General features: G+C 40.6%; 1 protein-coding gene across 6 annotated transcripts in view; it reads right to left on the bottom strand.

Annotated features, from left to right (window-relative positions):
* Positions 1-19,544, bottom strand: part of NFAT5 (nuclear factor of activated T cells 5) — a 75,837-nt gene that overhangs the window by 42,767 nt on the left and 13,526 nt on the right. For 5 of the 6 annotated variants that reach the window (XM_080365101.1, XM_080365100.1, XM_080365097.1 and 2 more), the window contains one exon: positions 5,425-5,550. In XM_080365101.1, the coding sequence (XP_080221227.1) occupies positions 5,425-5,550 (126 nt within the window). Of the gene's footprint in view, positions 1-5,424; positions 5,552-19,544 lie in introns of those variants that run through there. The other variant, XM_080365099.1, reaches the window with a different exon arrangement.

A 19,544-nucleotide genomic window follows, 5' to 3' on the forward strand; every position in this document is an offset into this window, starting at 1 on the left:
AGTATTTTTATCCATTTCTCTACAGTAACAATTGTGAAGCAAAGCCTTATTTTCATAATTAAACTAACCAAAAATGCTTATGGCAAGTGTTTCAACAACAACTGACCAAAAAAGCCAATTATGCCTGTCTGGGACTAGTAGTTTGTCCCTTTAATTAAAAAGGAGCACAAAATTGACATGACCACGAAAAGGTAAAGCTTTATCCTTTACTAAGTATTTGCCCAGGATACAATTATAGGTGTTTGGGAGCCAGAAAAATTCAATACCTCCCAGATTAATTGTAACCAAATATGAAGAATGCAAAAAGAGATCAGTAAATATGTATTTCAGTCACATAAAAACTGTTAGCCTTTTGTTACAGCAAGAACACCACTCTGTGGACAATCCAATTTGAAGTAAGCACTGGAAAATGTCTGAATGGAAATGATGCAGGAAATACTGTCCTGGGGAGCAATTAAAAAAAGTATGGAAATGTATACCTCTCTGGAAAACAGAGTAGCTTAAGTAAGAGATCATCAACAAGCTGAAGAAGCTCATTCCAAGAGCTGCTACAGAAAGAATGAATGGATGATAAGCAGAGGGGCAAGTTTCTGTAAGTTTTCTTCACTGGGGTTCAGAAGGTTTGAGCATTCCTGTAACTGGAGATAAAAGGTGAAAATGCAACAGTTGTTTTAAGTGTGTAGTTGAACATACTCCTGCATCATCCTCAAAAGACAAGAATAAGGTGTTGACCTGCCAACTAGAAGGACACCTTTGAGGAAGGACTTAAATTAGCAGTGTGAAGGAAGGACTTAAATTAGCATTTGAAGCACTTGTTCAGTGAGTCTTGATCAACACGAAAAAACTGTTCAACCTTTAAGAAGCAAGTGAAAGGAATCAAGCACCCCTCCTTGCAACTGGAGCTTAAAAATATTATGTAGAAGGCATTATTAAAGCTTCAGGCACATTTATTTCATGTAAGAAATCTCCAGGCACAGCTTACAATGACATTTCTCAGCATGACACCCTCATGCATTTCAAGAGTCTGGAAGATGATTCATATTTAATGTGTTTATGGTACCGCACCAGGCAAAGTCCTCCTTTTCCTGTCCCCTGAACAAAGACACTTGCAATTCAAACAGCAAGCACAGAGAACAGTTTCTAGCAGCAAAAGTAGATCCTTTCCCTCCCTTCTACCTTCCAGAAGAATAACAGAATTAGAAGCTTGAGAGAGCAGCTCAGGTTGTGAACATCGCAGCTCAAAATCCTGGAGTTCTATTAAATTATACTTGCCTGTTTGATATTCAGAGAGTGGGTAATACCTCTTTTGTCTGGATTAATGAATAGGAGATACACATTTATTAACAAATTAATGAAAATCCAATCAGTAACATTCCATTTTCATACTCTTAAAACTGTTCTGTAAATCACAAAACAAATTTCCAAATGGAAGAACTAGAAGTCTGCCCCTGCAAGGTCATCACTGCTAAAAACAGCCCATCCTGCTCCTCCAAAAAAACCAGAGAAGTTAACTGCAGCAATATATATTTCTCACCCATAATGTGATTTATATGGAACAAAACCCCACAGCAAAGTGACTGACAGAAAAGCCACAAGTTTCTGAATTTCAGCCAGATACTATCTTACTCTGTGTTTTGGGAAGCAGAGAACTAACTGTGTTAACTATTACAGGAGCAGTAAAAAGCTCTCACCACTTTGGATCGTTCCCTGTAATGCAATCCTCTCATTATCGAGAGTAATCATACCTGCCATTGACTTCTACATACAGTGTTGCTAGCAGCATTTCAAATTAGCCTTTCCTTTTAGAAGCAAGAGTAAATGAAGTTACCTACAATGCTATGGAGACTGAACTGTCGTTCCCCTATCATTTCCCAAAGAAGTGAGGGTTTAGAGCAAGTAAGAGCTGACAGATACAGGAGCACTACTAGGTTGCCAAATTCACCTTTCCTCCTCACCCTATTGTCTGCATAGTGTCAGCTCCTCAAAAATATGCCTATTAAGGACTTGATACATGCAAATGAATAGTCAATCTTGGTCTTTAAAAATATGTATGTGAAATATGTATTTATGTTGTTCTGTATATTTATGTTTTTCTGTATAAGCATATAGACAGGCAGAAAGCCCAGGCTGATTTTCCTAAGAAATCAGAGCCCAGCCAGACTTCTCATTACTACACGAGGCAGGGTGAACAGGGCTCAAAAACACGATAGTAACTTTTCGAAGACACTGAAGCAACCCTAAAACAATTAAAGAAAAATAGTAAAATGGAATACATTTCTCTATGTTTCCCTAGAAACATGGTGTAGCTACAGCAAGAATGCAGCTGAAACACTTGTGTGCTATTCTATTGTGAAAGTGGAGAGATTTGGGTGCAGAGGAAACATAGAGCTAACCTCTATGAAAAGCAAAAGTGCTCCAGGGATTCTGGAAGAAAACGTAGAACGCCGGAGAGCACTCCTCCTCCAAGGTCGCTGTGTGCTGCAGGTACCAGCATCGGTTCAGAATGCTGAGCTCAAGATGGCTTAGGGGAGGAATCCTAACCAGCCACTACACAGCAGGAATTTGGGGGGGGACACACGACTATGACTATAAAACAATCCACTGAGATCTACTGCAAAGAGTAAATTCCCCTCTCCTCCTAACCTCACCTACAACTTTTGTAGACACTGATGTTCCTTCCTCTGTTCCTAAGAGTTTGACCCCAGCTTTAAAGAGGAAAAAAAAAAGGTCTGGCCTCAGACTTACCAGAGATACCCAACCATCTGACCACCCTTGGGTTTTATTATGTATTATATTTTAATATATACTTTACATATATATAACCTCCCAACACCAGAGGGAGGAGCAAGGACTGTTCTTTTCAGCTTTCTGCTCTGTCTCTATAGTTTTGGAACACAGCTTACAGACCTGTTTTGCAGGTAAATATTTATCTAAGATACATGTATTTTCTTTCCAGGATGTGGTGGAAGAGTGGGGAAAAAATCAAAACACAGACAAAAAGCCCACTAACCTGTTACATTACAACTATCTATCTGATACTTGTTGGCCAAAATGCTGAGGCTGAGCCTTCCCTGACCCCTATGGAAGCTGGGCACCCACTCTCCCAGCACAGCACCAGGCACGCTGCTCAGTGCTCACCTCTCCTTACACGTGCACACAGCACAGCTCACCGCTGAATGATCCTGGTCATCACAATCATGTGTTTACAGAAGACCAAGATTGAATTGTTCTTGTCCTCGCTGTAGTGGACAGTGACATAGACAATGAAAACAAAAGTAGTCTTTGCTCCATTTGGTTTTTTTTAAAAAAAAAAAAACTAACCAACCAATTTTTAACATCTTGGAGAACTATAGTTGTTTGTGCTTAATACTTCTGATCCTGATTTTAACGGCACCCAGAAACTTAACTGTCTCGTCACAACTCTGATGGAAGCCCTCCAAAGCCCCAATTCAGTAAACAATTTAAACCAGCAGAAACTGAAAGCCACTGAGAGAAGCTAGCTCCACCTTTTTTACTGCTCCTTCTATCCCCTTCCTTGTGCCACCAAAGTATTACTCCTTTCCTTGTGCCACCAAAAGCATTTCTGTAGACCTGCAGCAAACTCGTCCGGGGCAACTCTAACATGGAGCAGGTCCTTGATCCAACAGCTCTGCAGCACACACAGGAAAAACTCCTCTTTCGGCAGCATATTCAGCTTAAAGTCTTTGTGAAACTACACAATCTCCAACATTGCTAAGTGTTCTTAATTGAATGAGTAGGTCTCCTTTCAGTGTCAACAAAAGATCTCAAAGCTATTTTTTTTTTTGAAGTTTTTCATTCAAGACAATTGTGCTGCAGTTTAACCCAAACACAACTAACACGTTCTTAGGTTTTTTTAAAAGGAACTGGACTGGCTGTTAGCAGACACTAAATACCTGGAGGTAACAGACATTTAGTTCCATTCAAGTTTTAAAGTCTTTTCTGTTAGATACAGAATTAATTAGCAGTTCATGTCTATCTGTGGATTTACAGTGTAACAGGGTTTGTGGGATTTTTTTTCCCCACTTGTTTTTGAGGTATATGTTTCTACAAGATTTCGTTGTTGCTATGTCTTCAAACCAAACCGATCATTACGTATCTTGATTTTAGAAATATATGCCCAAATTATTTTTGAATAAGTGATATAAAAATATCAAAGCCTTTCAATATAATAAATAAAACCATCAATTTCTTTCAATGACCGAAGTTCCACTGTGCACAGTTAAATCCACAGGTTGTCTTAGAAGAGGTCTGGCAAAACATGAATGGTGAGCAGTGCTGTAAAGTTTCTCTGACAAGTCTACAATCACTTTAGTTTCTGATCAGGATTCCTGTACCATGCAAATCTGGGAAACATTCTCACACAAACATTTAATGCATATGAATTCACGGAGAGAAAAAAGGGTAATGCAGCTATCTGAATCTTCACCTTAAATATATACATTTTTCTCAAGCCAAAATTTAAGACCAATTAGGAAAGTGGAACATGACCTTGTAAGAAATATGGGGATCAAATTATACAAAAAAAACCCTTATCCAATGAAGAAAGATGCATCTATCATGAGCACAATGATTGTTTTTTCCTCATTGCACAGCTGTTTACTAATATATACAAGTTACTGATAAGGATTCCAGATGCAAACCAGCACTACAGCTAACCTCACAAACCAGAACTTTGTCCTTAAATCCTCACATTTTTATGTTTAATGAAAATTAATGACAGAGTCTTTAGACTAAAGTCTAAAACATGACTGGGAGTAAAATAAAGACAAAGATAAAAAGGTCATGCCTCATTTTTTATGCTGTCAATTAGAAAAATAACTAACTTAAACTTTTCAGTTTATACAAGTGCTATCCTGATGTATATTATATTCTCACGTATTTGAGAATTCTGTAATACATTACAAGAGAGAGCTACATGTGAATGGAGTTTAAATACTAAGCTTCCTCAGGCCTCAAAGGAAAACATGACCTTTCCTCCTCCTTAGTTTGGTAAAAGCTTCACAGCCCAAAATGTAATCTCCCATTCCATTTTTTTATCCTATCTAGAATTCGCTGTTTTACAGTCAGTCAGCATTCTGCCTTAGTTCCAAATAGGTATTTATTATCTCTGAAGACAAGAGTGCATTCTAGGAGTTAACAGGTCTGTGCTGCATAATAACAGCAGATCAAAACAGATAATTTCTTATGAAGATATATGTGACATACAGCAACCGTTAACATAGAATATCTGATAATTTAGATCACTCAGGTTAGTTTAATTTATATTACCTAAATTCTCCTAGAATGAACTCTGTTACTTCTACACAAGCTCTTTTTTTACAATCAAAACTTTGCCAGCACTGTTCATGTTGGCCAGAACGTTACAAACCTTAACAAAGCAACTGAATAAACGAGAATGCTTACCAGCAGCAACTACAGCTGGAGGCGGCGAACCTGCCTCGCCACCACTTGTTTGGCTCATGGATGCTACAGATGTTTCTCTGGAAGGTGGTAACTGCAGCTCCTTTGGGAGAAGGTCATAGACAGATTCTGTTGAACAAAAAGAATTTAGTCAAAAATGTATTCATATTCTGTAAGAGAGAAGAAATTATGTTTTTTCCTAAAAGATACAAACAATAATCCAAACAAACACTTGGAGATCTTAACATTGTGGAATAAAGTTATTTCAGAAAACAAACAAACCACTAAGACATTAAGATACACATTCTCAAGACCGAAACAGAAGGACACAAACTTGTTCAAACAAAGAAATAATTCATGAACTTCCACAGAAGCTATACTCATTTAGAATGAAGGGGCTGACAACACATACGAAAAAATTACATGAGAATCAAAGGCAAACCTGTTCTCAGAATTCAAATTGTGCAACTGACTTCCAAGGAAAAAGAGCCTAATTTAGTATCATCATCCGCTGAACATCCTATAAAGTCTTCCCATGCAATAAACGCTAATTCCTATTATGTAAGATCCTTTACTTTCATTTATCTACGGCATTTCTTTTTGCTGTAAACTCATGAAGATGCTTGAAAGAAAGCAGTTCCTACTAACGAAATGGCTAGTGCTGGTCCAGTTTACACAGAAAGCTCTTTGAGGCAACCGTGGCAGATTTTGTACCATAGCAGAACCTCTAAGCAATTTCTTTGCACCTTCTCTATTGCGAAACTGCTGTGGCCACCACACACAGCTCACCCAACAGCTTCAGCACCCAAGACACGCAAGAAGCGAAGTCAACAGCCTCGTGTTCAACCTGCCCCCCCATGCTTGCTGACAGCTCAAAGCAGGTCACTGCCTACTGTTGGATGGCTGCTTCAGAGTTCAAGTAGTAAGAGCTCTCTACGCACCCAGAGACGGAGAACGTTCCACTGAGCTCTTACTCAGAGAGAACAACTGCTCAGGCACGAGCACACAGCTGTAAATGCACCTCTTCCCAGGCATACACCAAAGATGCATCATTTCAGACACTCGATTTGGAGATGAAAATAACCTAGATGAACAGCTGTAAACTGCATCAACAATTCCACACCACAAAACTTCATTAAATGCCTTTCTATGTATTATTTAGGTGTCTGAAACAGATATGGAAAACTCAATTGTGCATTTTAGAAGAATTTTTCCCCCCCATGAAGCAACAACTATACTCAATTGATCCTCAAGTAAAATACACCTGTGCAGCAATTCTGTAAAAATTAGAAAACTCACAAAATTGTTAACTAAAAAGCTTTAATTGCATTAGGCCCCGTAAAAAGTGAACCATACTCTAGGAAACACACACGTATATGCACACCCAGCAACACATAATTGTATTAAAAATATAACACATACCAAATGCCACAAACCAGAACAGCTACCCTACTGGGTAAGAGTTCAAACACTCCCACCACTAACTGGCATAAAAAGAGCCCAAGAAAACTTTTAATGCTGTTTACGGGATACGACTTGCCTGTCATGTACAAAATCACAAGCAACTCCCAACAACAGCTGCAAACTGGCAGCGAGGTGTAACTGGAGTCAGCTCCACAGCCCAGCAAACTTTGGCCCATCTGCTGCAACATCATCCTTTTTTTTTTTTCCAGTTACACCCACTTTTCAGAGAACTAACTTTTCAGTACCATAACAAATAACCAAAACAACATTGTTTTAATTTAAAATGATAATCCAAATATTGGCAACTAGAGGCTGCAATCCCAATCCCAAACAGAAACCTCTGCAGAGGTTTTCTCTAAAAGTTACCCTATAATGCTGAGAATATATATTTACCTGTGCTTAATGAAGACCTTACAATGCACAAAAGACAAAGCAAAAAGGCAAACATTTATTCATGCTTTTGCTCCTGTTTTATTATGAGGAACAGCTGCATTAGCATTTCCCTCAAAGAGGACTTGCCTTTTTAAAATTAACTTTCCTCAGATATTAAGACCTAATCTCATATTCTCCTGAGCTAGTGATTTTCAACACCATAAAACTGGCTTTCAAAGTAAAATAAATTAGACCAGTTTAAAAGTGCTTATGTAAAGATATAGTTACAATGGTGCTTCTCATTTTATACTTCATTTACTTTTCCAAAAAAAGGTTAGTTCGTTTTAGTGATAACACATTTTATTAAGCAGGAGTATTATGTACTTTTTATGTGTATGAGCTCTTACGTTGTTTAAATGTATTCTAAATTTTAGCCTTTATTAAAAAAGGTGAATCAGAGAATCAGGCCTTTATTTTTTATCTTACAATTTTTACTTAAGCTGCATGTGCATACAGACTTCAATCCAATGCAAAAATTACAAACCAAACTAAACTATTTAAAATTGTTATTGGCCAAATACTACCTCTTTATGCCTGCTGTGCCAATGAGGTGGAAGGGGACTATGAAGGCACAGTTCTATTTTAAGATAGGAAGGGAGTGCAGAAAGTACAAAGTAAAAACAAAAAATATTCATTGACTAAATAACCAAAAAAGAAGTCATACTGATATTTGAACAAAAATGTCTGAGGACAGCGAAGAAAGTAGAGGGGGGGGGGTTGTCTTATTTTATTGAATGTACTTCTTCCAGTGAACCACAAGTGCTAAATTAATGGGAGAGAGATGCAACAGACATTCATTCGCTCTTGGAACAAGAACAAAAAGGGCACTAGAAGATCAACTGTTACCTACCCTGCCTTGGGTAAAAAAAGATTAAAAATCGACCAGTCAAGTTCTGGCTGGCCCATCCACTGAAGGAAGAGCAGAGAGGCTGTGCGTCATTTGCCTTGCAAAAAGGAGCATATTTGATCTAATGGCATTTAGCACTCTGCGCAGCTGTATTCAGTTTTAACAACAGGGAGGACAGTGCAAAATCCAGAAATGGGAAGCCAAGAAGTCAGGTTACTACTTTAAATAGTCACTACCAGGCAGTTTCTGCACAGACGCCAGGACAATACAGTTTGTCAACAGGTGTCACGGTAAATTCAAATGTGGTTTAATACACACAAGTATTAGAGCAAGAACCCTATTAATGCACTTACGCTGACTGCTATTGGGGATTTTCAATCTGGGTTCTCAGTTTGCTTTCACAAGCTGTTAACCCAGCCCTCATGTACAAATCCTGGGGAATTTACATGAAAGAACTAAACACGTGCGTTTGCACCTTTCTAAAAACAAGCCAGTCCAGCTCATGCTCCTGAGCCACCTCACATTCTACATGCACAGAAACACAGCCGGCGCTGCCTATTTTGCAGATGTTTATATATTTGTCATGCTGCGTTCTGAGAAAGCTTCTGTGAACCACAGAAAGGCAGGCAGCTTTCAGAGAAGACGTCTATTGACTCCTATAAGCTTGGCTGCTGGTACAGCTATTGGAAAGTCAAAAAAACCCTCCAAATAAAATGCGGTGTTTAGAAACCATAAGGTGTGTGTGGGTCTAGTTCCTACTGAACTACAATTTTTTTTCAAGATGAGTATCTTAATTCAAGATGAATAATGAGTATCTTAATTCAAGATGAATAATTCTTAATTCAAGAATGAAAGGTTCAGATTTTATCACAACAATGAAAAGCACAAATACCAGCTGAATAAAAATACAGTTATGACATGAGACAGTGCTTCCCTACTTGACTTCCCTGCACCTCTAAGTATTATTGCCCCTGCAGCCAGCAGTTTGTACCATAGCTCCAGCCAGCCATCCCTTGTAAGTGAGCATCAGCCTTTCTTCTGGCTGGCACTGGTACTACTACTTACAGGAGGTTAGTAAAATCAGAGCTCCCTTCAGTTGAAAAGCCAGCCATAGGCAGGTGTTCGGTGCTGGAGCAGCTGCAGCACTGTAATTACCACCCGAGGTATCCGTCACTACCTCTTGTATGGAAAATTATGCCCATTCAGCACTGTTGATAAAAAGCAATCTTAGCTCCAAGTGTACCCTGGAACAAATTCTTCCTATTAAGCCATCTAAGAATGGCTTAATTCTTCCCTGTGCCAGAGCTGGGAAGGCTGTTGCCTCTAGAGGAGTAGTAGCAATATTTAAAGCTGATGCAGTCACTTGACAGGCAGCTTTGCTTATGCTGAATATTCTTTTATGTCTAAGACACTGGAAGCAACTCACCAAGTATTTCTGTAATACGAAATGTTTAGTGAGGGGCCCCAAAATGAGGGATTGTAACACAGCGTATGTGTATGTGCACGTATGTATAGAAACCTTATTTTTATATATATGTTTGTTGTGGTTTAACCCCGGCTGGTAATTAAGTACCAGACAGCTGCTCAGTCACTCCCCCACAACCCCCCCGAGGGATGGGGAGGAGAGTTGGAAAGGAACATAAAACTCACAGGTTGACATAAGAACAACTGAATAACTGAAATAGAATAAAAATGAAAGAAAAATAATAACAATGATGGCAGTAACAGTTATAATGAAAAGGGGAAGGGGAAGAATAAAATTCAGAGGGAAAGGAAGAAGGAACACGTGGTGCACAGTGCAACTGCTCACCGCCCGCCGACCGATGCCCAGCCAGTCCCAGAGCGACAGCCTGCCCACCCAGCCAGCCCCCCAGGTATATATACACCATGCACGACATCCTATGGTATGGAGTATCTCTTTGGCTAGTTTGGGTCAGCAATACAGCAGGACCCATCAGTAAACAAGCTGCAGAAACTGCTGAAGGAGAAGGTGCATCCAGCCAGATTGCAGAAGTGAAAGCTATCCGGGAAGCCTCAGATGCTGCTGAACGAGAAAGGTGGCCGATACTTTACCTCTATACTGACACACGGCTGGTGGCAAACGCCCTGTGGGGAGGGTTACAGCAATGCAAGAAGAGCAATTGGCAACACAGAGGTAAACCCATCTGGGCTGCTGCATTATGGCAGGGTATCGCTGCTCGGGTGGAGAACCTGGTTGTAAAAGTGCATCATATAGATGCTCATGTACCCAAGAGTGGAGCTACTCAAGAACATTTAAACAATCAGCAGGTAGATAAAGCAGCCAAGATTGAAGTGGCTCAAGTAGATCTGGATTTGCAACATAAAAGTGAATTATTTATAGCTCTGATACCCCTCCCTATGTGTCCCCTCCCAATTCCTTGTGCCCCTCCAGCCTTTTTGCTAGCAAGGCCTGAGGAACTGAAAAGTCTCACATCAAAGCCAAAACACAGCATCATACCAGCTCCTAGAAAGATAATAAAGTCCATCCCAGCTGAAACCAGAACAACGTTGAACACATATACATACATTTTTCATTCCTTTCTGCTGTCTCTCAAGAAATCCTCTTTGAGGAGAGAGTTACTCATCACCATAATTCCATCATGACTCATAAGATATCTGGTGTTGAATACAAAGCCTCATTTCCAAAGGCTGAGTTATTAGGTAAGAGTGAGTGTTTCTCTTCAGGTTAGTTGTTGGAGGTGTTTTTTGTTTAAGAAATTTATTTTTAACTCTCAAACATCATGAAGGTTCTGTCAAGTTTGCTGCTTTAAAGAGATTCTCAGATCCAAAACTCCCACAGCATATTTTTTTCCTCAGGGAGCACATACATTTTAACAGAAATCCACAACAAGCACAGTTATAATCTTTGTGAGTAATTCTAACAACGTGACAAAGAGGAGGAAGGAAAGAAAAGTTAGCATTAGAACTGAAGCACATTCCCAAAGATCACAAGACTATTAAGAGCAAATATTTAATTTCATGCTTCATTGATGAAAGACCGAACTACTTGAAACATGGTCTAAAACATGACACCTGGCTTTTATGCTGATGCACTTGGGATACCACACCTAAAACTGAAGATGAGCCCTACACTTGGAAGAGCAGCTGGCATTAGCCTTGACAGCTGTAAATACAAGAGGACAGAGCTAGCTGTTAGGATGGAAGGGAACACAGCTACGAGGCACAGCCTAAGAGAACACAGATGTGGTGGAAGAGGAGAACAAACAGCACCATGAAGGTCCAAAACAGACAGCCCAGCCCCAGCCACCATCAATACCTCCTCAGGCCTGGAAAAGCTGGGGAAGTCATCTTCCCCTGTCCTCTTGTGGCTCCCCATAACCTACCTCCCTTCCCAGCAGTGTGGAAACGCTGCGTAAGAAAAGTCCCAAACAGGAGCGAGGGGAAAACATGGGAGGTCTACTGGGGAACACGAGGAAGAAAAAAAGATCAAAACCATGGGATTACGGCAGCACAGGGAAGGCATTGACCTGTTGGAGCGGGTCCGGAGGAGGCCACAAAATGGTCCGAGGGCTGGAGCACAGGCTGAGACAGCTGAGGAGAGGCTGAGAGTTGGGGTTGTCCAGCCGGGAGAGGAAAAGGCTCTGGGGAGACCTTATAATGACCTTTCAATACTTAAAGAGGGCTTTTAAGGAAGATGGGGACAGACTTTTCAGTAGGGCCTGCAGTGACAGGACAAGGGGTCATGGTTTTAAATCAAAAGAGGGGGGATTCAGACTAGATAAGGAAGACATTTTTTACAACAAGGGTGGTGAAACACTGGAACAGGTTTGACCAGAGAGGCTGCGGATACCCCATCACTGCAAGTGTTCAAGGCCAGGCAGGACAGGGCTCCGAGCAAGCTGATCTAGTGGAAGGCCCATGACATGGGGGCTGGACTAGATGACTTTTAAAGCTCCCTTCCAACCCAAACCATTCTATAAACACATGACAGAAGTTTAAATTCAAAATCAAGCTTTAAAAAAATCAAGCAACACAAAACAAATCAAAACAAAACCCCAACCCACTCCTGGCTTGTCTTCAGAACAGATGTAGTTTCATAGTCTAAACCACATCTCTAGAGAGCTAGATTACTAGGGAAGCTATCGTTCCAAGCTTCTCTGAGGAATCTGAAATTGTTTTGGTACCCTTAAGAAAGTTTACTGCAACAAACCTGCTCTACCCAAATCAGACTTCAAATGAAACTTTGTGTTTTCACTTAAACACAGGCCAATGTTTATATATGCTGCACTATAAATAGCATTAAAGCAAAAACTGACAGATTCCAGAAAGATTAGAATTGTTGCAAGGAAACTAATTCTTCCCCAGAGGATATAGTTTCCATCCACGCCTGATACTCTATTTAAATAGCTAAAGCTCCCTCCCCTATTCATCAGTTCACCTCTATCACTATGTTTTACATACGTGTGCACACACCCACAAAGTACATGAAATTTTCTGCTAAAATTTTATGTTTATTCATGTGGAAAACACCCACAAAAAAGAAAAGGCTGTTACGTAAATGTAGTATTACATTTGAAGGCAAAAATAAAAATTCGGCATATTACATATTTCTATCTGATTAGCAAGAAAAAAGATATAGACAGAATTCCTGTTTTCAGCAGCCACTGTGTTGAATCAATGAGTCACATTTCCGCCAGCCAACACAACAGCACAAAGTGTCTTGTAACTTACTGCCAATTTCAAATCCTCTCGATAAATAGATTAGTTGGTCTCAAGTGTCTGGGGTTTTTTTGCTAGAAGTAGCTCCAGTTGTACCCAGCATCTCCCCTAAACACATTTTCTTTCTCCATATAGGAAGAGAGGAACATGCATTTCAGGATTACTATTATGAAATATAAACAAGATCAACACACAAACAAAATAACAAATCACTCATGATCAGCCAAGAGTCACACACACTCATTTCCACATACAAACCTTCACCTGCATTCATGTCATCAGTTATTACACATCCTGTTTACAACAGAGTTCCGAATCTTGTATCTTTCCTCAAAATACCCTAACTAGATGAGCCCAAGCTTTGCAAATTCTACTACTGAAATCCAGGACACACGGGGACAGGCAGATTTACAAAAAGTATTTTAAGTGTCAAATTTCTTCAACCACCCTTTATCCGATTATCCTGCTCCTATAATCTCTCATCTGAGATCAGCTGCTTGTAACTTTGATCTTCCTGCCAGTTATACTGACAGTTCAGAAAATTATATTTCACATGGCTATATTGACCAGAACAGCACCCAACATCAGGTCAATATCCAACAACACAAAATTTTAAATCTGAGAAAGGCAAGATTTTGTTATGTACTTCTTGAAACTGCACAAAACATTCAGAATTGAAATATTAATGAAAAATAATCAAGTAATATGACACTGGACTTGCTTATTATTGCAGCACATCAACAACAATGTATCCAAGCCAAATAATAAGCATGCCGGTACACTCGGCTATCAGTGGGAACCGAGCCAGCATCCAGTCCCAGGCGAAAGGTATTCACCGCCACTTTTCCCAAAGAACTGCAAAAGCAGCAACACATCCAGAAGATACACTAAAGGAAATACGACACTGCTAGAAGGGATGCTCACCTCGTATAAACTGCTACGCACATGTGAAATCAGTTCAATTTACGTTAAAAGAACTGAACAAAACCTATCTGTGAAAGGGCTGGATACGTTACCATGAGTCTGAACAAAAATATATTCTTGGGTCAACATGTACCTGGATCAGTCCCAGCAGCTGGTGACAGGAGCTCTGTCTGAGGGAGAGAGTGGAGAGGCCTTGGAATGATTTAGCAAAATAACTCCAAGAAGGTAGGAAAGAGTGGGTGAAGCTGATCAGATGATATTACAGTGGAAGTGCAAAGAGCTGGTGGTTCATGATGGCAAACCGAAATTTGTAAGCGCTCTTTTTCTTATTTTACTCACTTCACCTTAGTGCACGCACACACGTTGTCCCTTTTGTAGGAACGTTTTTAGGTTTCTAAACACAGACTAACCAGGCTAAATAACAGGCATCTGGGCTTACAGCAAAATCCAAGTTCTCCAGCCTTCCCTCATCACCACCAACAGAAAACACTATACTGAAATTTTTAAACCATTCGCATCACCACAGTATCAAAGGACCTTTTAGAAGCACAACATGCCTTGTGACCAGCAACATTAGATTCCTCCTTACTAAATAGTAAACTGTGATTCTATTTAAACTTTATTCTTAGGAACATAGCAGTTAAGCTTATGAAAGAAAAGGGAACACAACAGAACTGCTTCCTGCTTGGGAGTGCTAAGACAACTGTGAGAAGTCACTGGAGCTTTGGACATGTCCCAAAGAAAGCTCCGCTTTTCCAAAGCATTCATATTCTCACCAGGGAGAGTGCTCTCCCTCGTAATGAAAAAGGAGAATTCTCATTTCAGATAACCTCTTATGGTCAGAACACAAGCCGCTTTCAAGTAAAAGGTGTCCTGCTGAAATGTGTAAGTACATTACAAGTGTAATGCTGAAATGGAGATAGGTGCTGTCACTTCAAGAAGACAGAAGGCAGAAAAAGAAAGAGAAGTACTTTCCCCATTACAGCTGATGAAATTAGTTGCAAATAATCAGTTCAGCTGTAATGCAGCAAACCAAGTACAGAGAGATCCAGTATTCCACCACATGCAGCACTTGCAGAACTTTTCTGCAGCTACCTACCTTTAATGAATCTTGAATGATGTTTTGGTTGCATCTACATAGGAATTTCAGCTATACAGATTAAGAACTGTGATTTCTAGTAATTTAGTGCCTCTAACTCGCACTGTGCTAGGACTGGTTCATGATGTTACAAGAAGAACTTGTCTGTTCCCAAACTTTTGTGAGGCTTTCCTAGCCTACCAGTAAATTTAATTGAGAACCTTCCGGTTGGTTGACCAAAGATCTTTTAACTCAGCACTCTGTGACACTGGGAGCACAGAAGATACGGAAAACAGCAGAAGATGCCCATTTCCAATGTTTAAATGCAACAGCAGGCTCATCCATGAGGAATGTGTACATCCTCATTTTGCCAGTACCACCAAATGCCTTAAACGTTATGGAATGCTCTTTAGATATACCAGCGATGTCCCTACCCTTTGCTATTCTGTACCAAAAGCAAAGCCACGCCACTCAGAACTTCCACACGTGGAAGCTGTGTTATGAACTTGATGGAGAACTTTGCCCTAACCTACTAGCAAATGAGGCCATAACTAACGTAGCGGGAGACAGATATCAACATCTGAAAAGGTCATCTACTCCAGACTGCTACAGCTCCACAGAATTCTGCTATAGAATTAAAAGAGCAATATGCAATAAAATAGCTGTTTCTGCTTTCTAGGCATGTAATTCCCTCTCCTGCCTGTTTGGTTTGTGGTTTTTTTTCCCCTTAAGTAATCAATTTAAATTCAGTAGAATAACCAGTTAAACTTGAAATAGCGGGGAAATGTTGGCAGGTTATTTTTGACAACACATAGTTAAGGACACAAAAAAAGCAACCCAGGAAAGAAGTGTTGCTTTTGCCTTTAGCTGAAGCCATCCTTCCATTGCATGTAATAGCCTGTAAATCCATTTCTAATCACAATGTGGAAAATCCCTTTTTTTTTTTCCTACAGTTTTCCTCTTAATAACAAAGATGTCAGACATCATTTAACCTCGCTGCAGCTCCAGCTCCTACTTCAACGCCACTTCTCCATGTTGTCACCCAGGCCCAGCCTGGAGGTCACTGAAAAACAGCCCCAGCTCTCCCCCAGCCCACCTGTCTGTCTGTTCTGCCACAGCGGTCTGTCCCGGTGACTTCACCTCCTCTAATTCGGGGGGCTTCTTGAGCAGCACCCATTTTATCCTCACCCCTAGGCTAAAAGGTAATGGCATCCTTCCTGTTCAAAAGGCAATCATGCAGGAGCGTGCAATCAGTAAATGGGTGATGATGAGAACCAGCCAAATTGTTTGCAGCAGAAGCAGAGACATTTTCCATTTGCAGCTGGCATTTCTTGCCTTTAAGAGTAGGCACATCCTGGAATCCCTTACCACTTCTGTGACCTCATGAACAGCAGCAAAGTTAATCCTTGTCTTTTAATAAGCTCCCTGCACTGAATGGCTGCCCATTTGATCCACACTGATACTAGGCTCCTCAACATGTTTTAATACCCGTACAGATTTGGCTGCTTCTTCCAAAGCCATTTCCTTGCTGCAGCACATGACAGTCACACCAGAGATTAGACAAAACCTTGGTGTACTCTTCTAATCAGCTGGCAGCATCCAAGCAGAAATCTCTTCTAATGATGTACTCTAAGCTGATCAAAAAAACAAGCAAGCAAACAGGCAAAGAGAGTTGTTTATATGGAACTAAAATTAAAAAACAATTAGAAATACATGAACCTGCAAGCAGCCTCTCCTACACAGGGGGTAGGCGAGAAAAGTAAAGCAGAGCACACATGCTCAGCAAATTACAGAAACTCTATAAAGGAAAAAAAAAAATGGTGTCTACACCCCACCGTAAGCCCAGCTAAGCATACAAACACTGGTTCAGAGTACCCATACAGACACGTATAAAGATTCTATTACGCTAATCAGTTCACGTTAAGACACAGTTTTGGGCTAAACCTGTATTTGCAGAGTTCCAAATGTCAACTAAGGGCCTGGCTGTCACTCCTCACTCCAAACCTAGCTGCATTTTAACAAAACCGTACCTGCAACTAAGTATCTTTCAGTCACTTTTGCAGGTAAGAGATCCTAAAACCAAAATAATACTTCACACTTGAAAAGTCTAGGCCTCTGAATCTGCCAGAAGACCATGTGGTGGTTTGGGGTTTTTATCCTGAATTTCTGTTCTACTCAGAAGTCCAGTGTCTATGATAAATATAGTTTAGCGGTTGAATTCTTCCACCACAACAGCTTAGTTCACAAAGAGGGTTTGTTTCGGTTTTGGTCGTTGGTTTTGATTTTGTTGGGGTTTGTTTGTTTGTTGTGTGTTTTCTTTAGGTTTTGGGGGTTTTTTTGGTTTTTTGGTTGTGTGGGGTTGGGTTGTTGGGTTTTTTTTTTGGGGGGGGGGGGGGGGGGGGTGCAGCAGAAACTGGGGGGTGCTAGCTCTAAATAGTCAACATCTAGCCAAAGTCTTGCTTCACTGCATAATGTGAGTGCCATGTTACCCTCATGGATTTTTCTGTATACAAAAGCTTGGGTGTGGGAATACTTGGAAGCAAACTATTTTGCCTGTCAGGAAGAACCTATAGGAGCCAGCTGATGAGCCCTCTGGTTCTTAGTCCTCCCCTCAGCTCCTTCTGTACATACACCAAAGACAAACAGGTTCACCTGCAGATCCCAGAAAAAGCATTTACTGAACAAGTTTGGTTATTACAGCACAGAGAATAGACGACACGTTTCAGAAGGCTTAGGCCACCCCCAAGTATAACAGGCATTGGAACCAATACAGAAACTCCACGTTTCATGGCACAGTGACTGCTCTCATTACACCTAGGCTAAGCTGGGAGACGTAACATCAGGATCCTATGGAGTTAATTTTGCTCTTTTGACTCAGAGTTAGCAAGATGAAACATTCCTACAGCTACATTGAGAATACACACCTATACTTTTGTGCAAATGATACAGAATTTGTAGCTAGCCAGTGGAATATTTAAAGAATTGCCGTTCCATGAGATGGCACACAGATAAGGGGCAGCGAACAGGAACAGGGACTGCACAGATGGGAAGCCAAAGCAGGATAACGAGGACTCAGTAAGAAGCTCAACAGAGGAAGCTTTGAGACTCTGAGAAAGGCAACTAGAAGAAAGAGCGCCTGGTGCATAAAAACAGAACAGAAACAGGCTGAGATAGGCAAGGGCCAGATGAATCTGTGACCACTAAAGTACTTTCTACTCCGGTGTGGTGGTTTTGTTGTTGGGGTTTTGGGCTTGGGTTTTTTCCCCTTTCATTTTTTGTTTGTTTGGTTGGCTTTTTTGGGCACTCCACAGGAGATCCAAACTCTCACTCATACAAGTGAGAATCACCCGTAACAACTGCAGACAGTGGCAGCTCTGCTTAAGGTACAGCAGAGATTTTATAAGTTACAAAAAAGATTTGGTAGAAGTAAAGAATAGACAACATAAAGAGTAAATCAGCTTTTGTTCTGTACCTGTCAAAAGAGGATTTATATTACAAACTATCAGAGTTTCTGTATTTCCCATTTTTGCAACTTCAGTAGACTTAAAAATAGGCTTGCTTAGCAGCAGTGAAATTGAGGCAAACAGCCCTGGAGAAAGATTTAACTTGGCATCCAGAGCAAGAAGGGAAGACCCTGCTTCAGCACACGTAAGAACAGATAAAACACAGCAACCGTGCAAAGAATCATAGAATCATTTAGGTTAGAAGAGACCTCTAAGATCATCAAGTCCAACCGTAAACCTAACACTGCCAAGTCCTACTAAAGCATAAAGATACCTGTCGCATAACTGCATGGCAAAAGCTGAAGAGCAAGAAAAGGCCTGTACTCAGTGAAGCTGAGCAAAAGGACACCATACACTCCTTAGCAGTCTTGATGCAAACACTTTAAAACATTTTACAAAGCTGTCAGTCTGATTACTCCTATTTTTTGCAGAAACTGATTGCGGGCGGGAAGAACGTCACTTCTTGTGCTGCCCAGCCAGCAGCAGGATACAATCGAGTTTGTCCTACCCAGTGCTCAATCCACTAGGTAACACTAAAACAATGCTTTCATTTCACATCTTTGATTACATCTTGGGATAATGGGATTAAACATAGGACTCAGTGCAAATTGATGGTGTAACCTAAAACAGGTGAAGACTACTTCCATCTGTTCCTGTAGACATTAATGTATTCTGAGTAAGTTCCCCAGCACTACCTGGAGCACTATTTTTCACCCAGCTCTCAAATGAAGGTATGTCAGCAAGACACTTGCTATGCTTCCTGACATTGTACTGGTGCTTTCATCTCAGTATCACCTCTCAAGAGAGGACAGTGGAAACAAACTACAGAGTACTATTCCCTCCCTCTTTACCTACCACGCTATATTCAGAGTATCTGTAGACGGTAAAGTAAAAGACTGGAAGCAAGTCTTCCCGCCAGTGCTCCTGTTATTGTCAATACTGGCAGACCTATATTGCTGCTACAGCAACAGTGGCAGGTTTTCAAAGAAACTGCAGTGTATACAAGGATGTTTTACACAGCCAAACAGAAAATCTTCCTTCCAGTTCCCCCTGGCTTCAGACAAAAGCAGCAAACCCTAAATCAACATGATTCATGAGCACATAGGGAAAGGCAGATGTCACAGTTCTGCCTGCACTAGACAACTTCATGATTAAAAAGTATCTTGGTGCAGCC

This window comes from Falco punctatus, assembly GCF_963210335.1.
Source record: "Falco punctatus genome assembly, chromosome: 14".
In the NCBI taxonomy this organism is placed as follows: Eukaryota; Metazoa; Chordata; class Aves; order Falconiformes; family Falconidae; genus Falco; species Falco punctatus.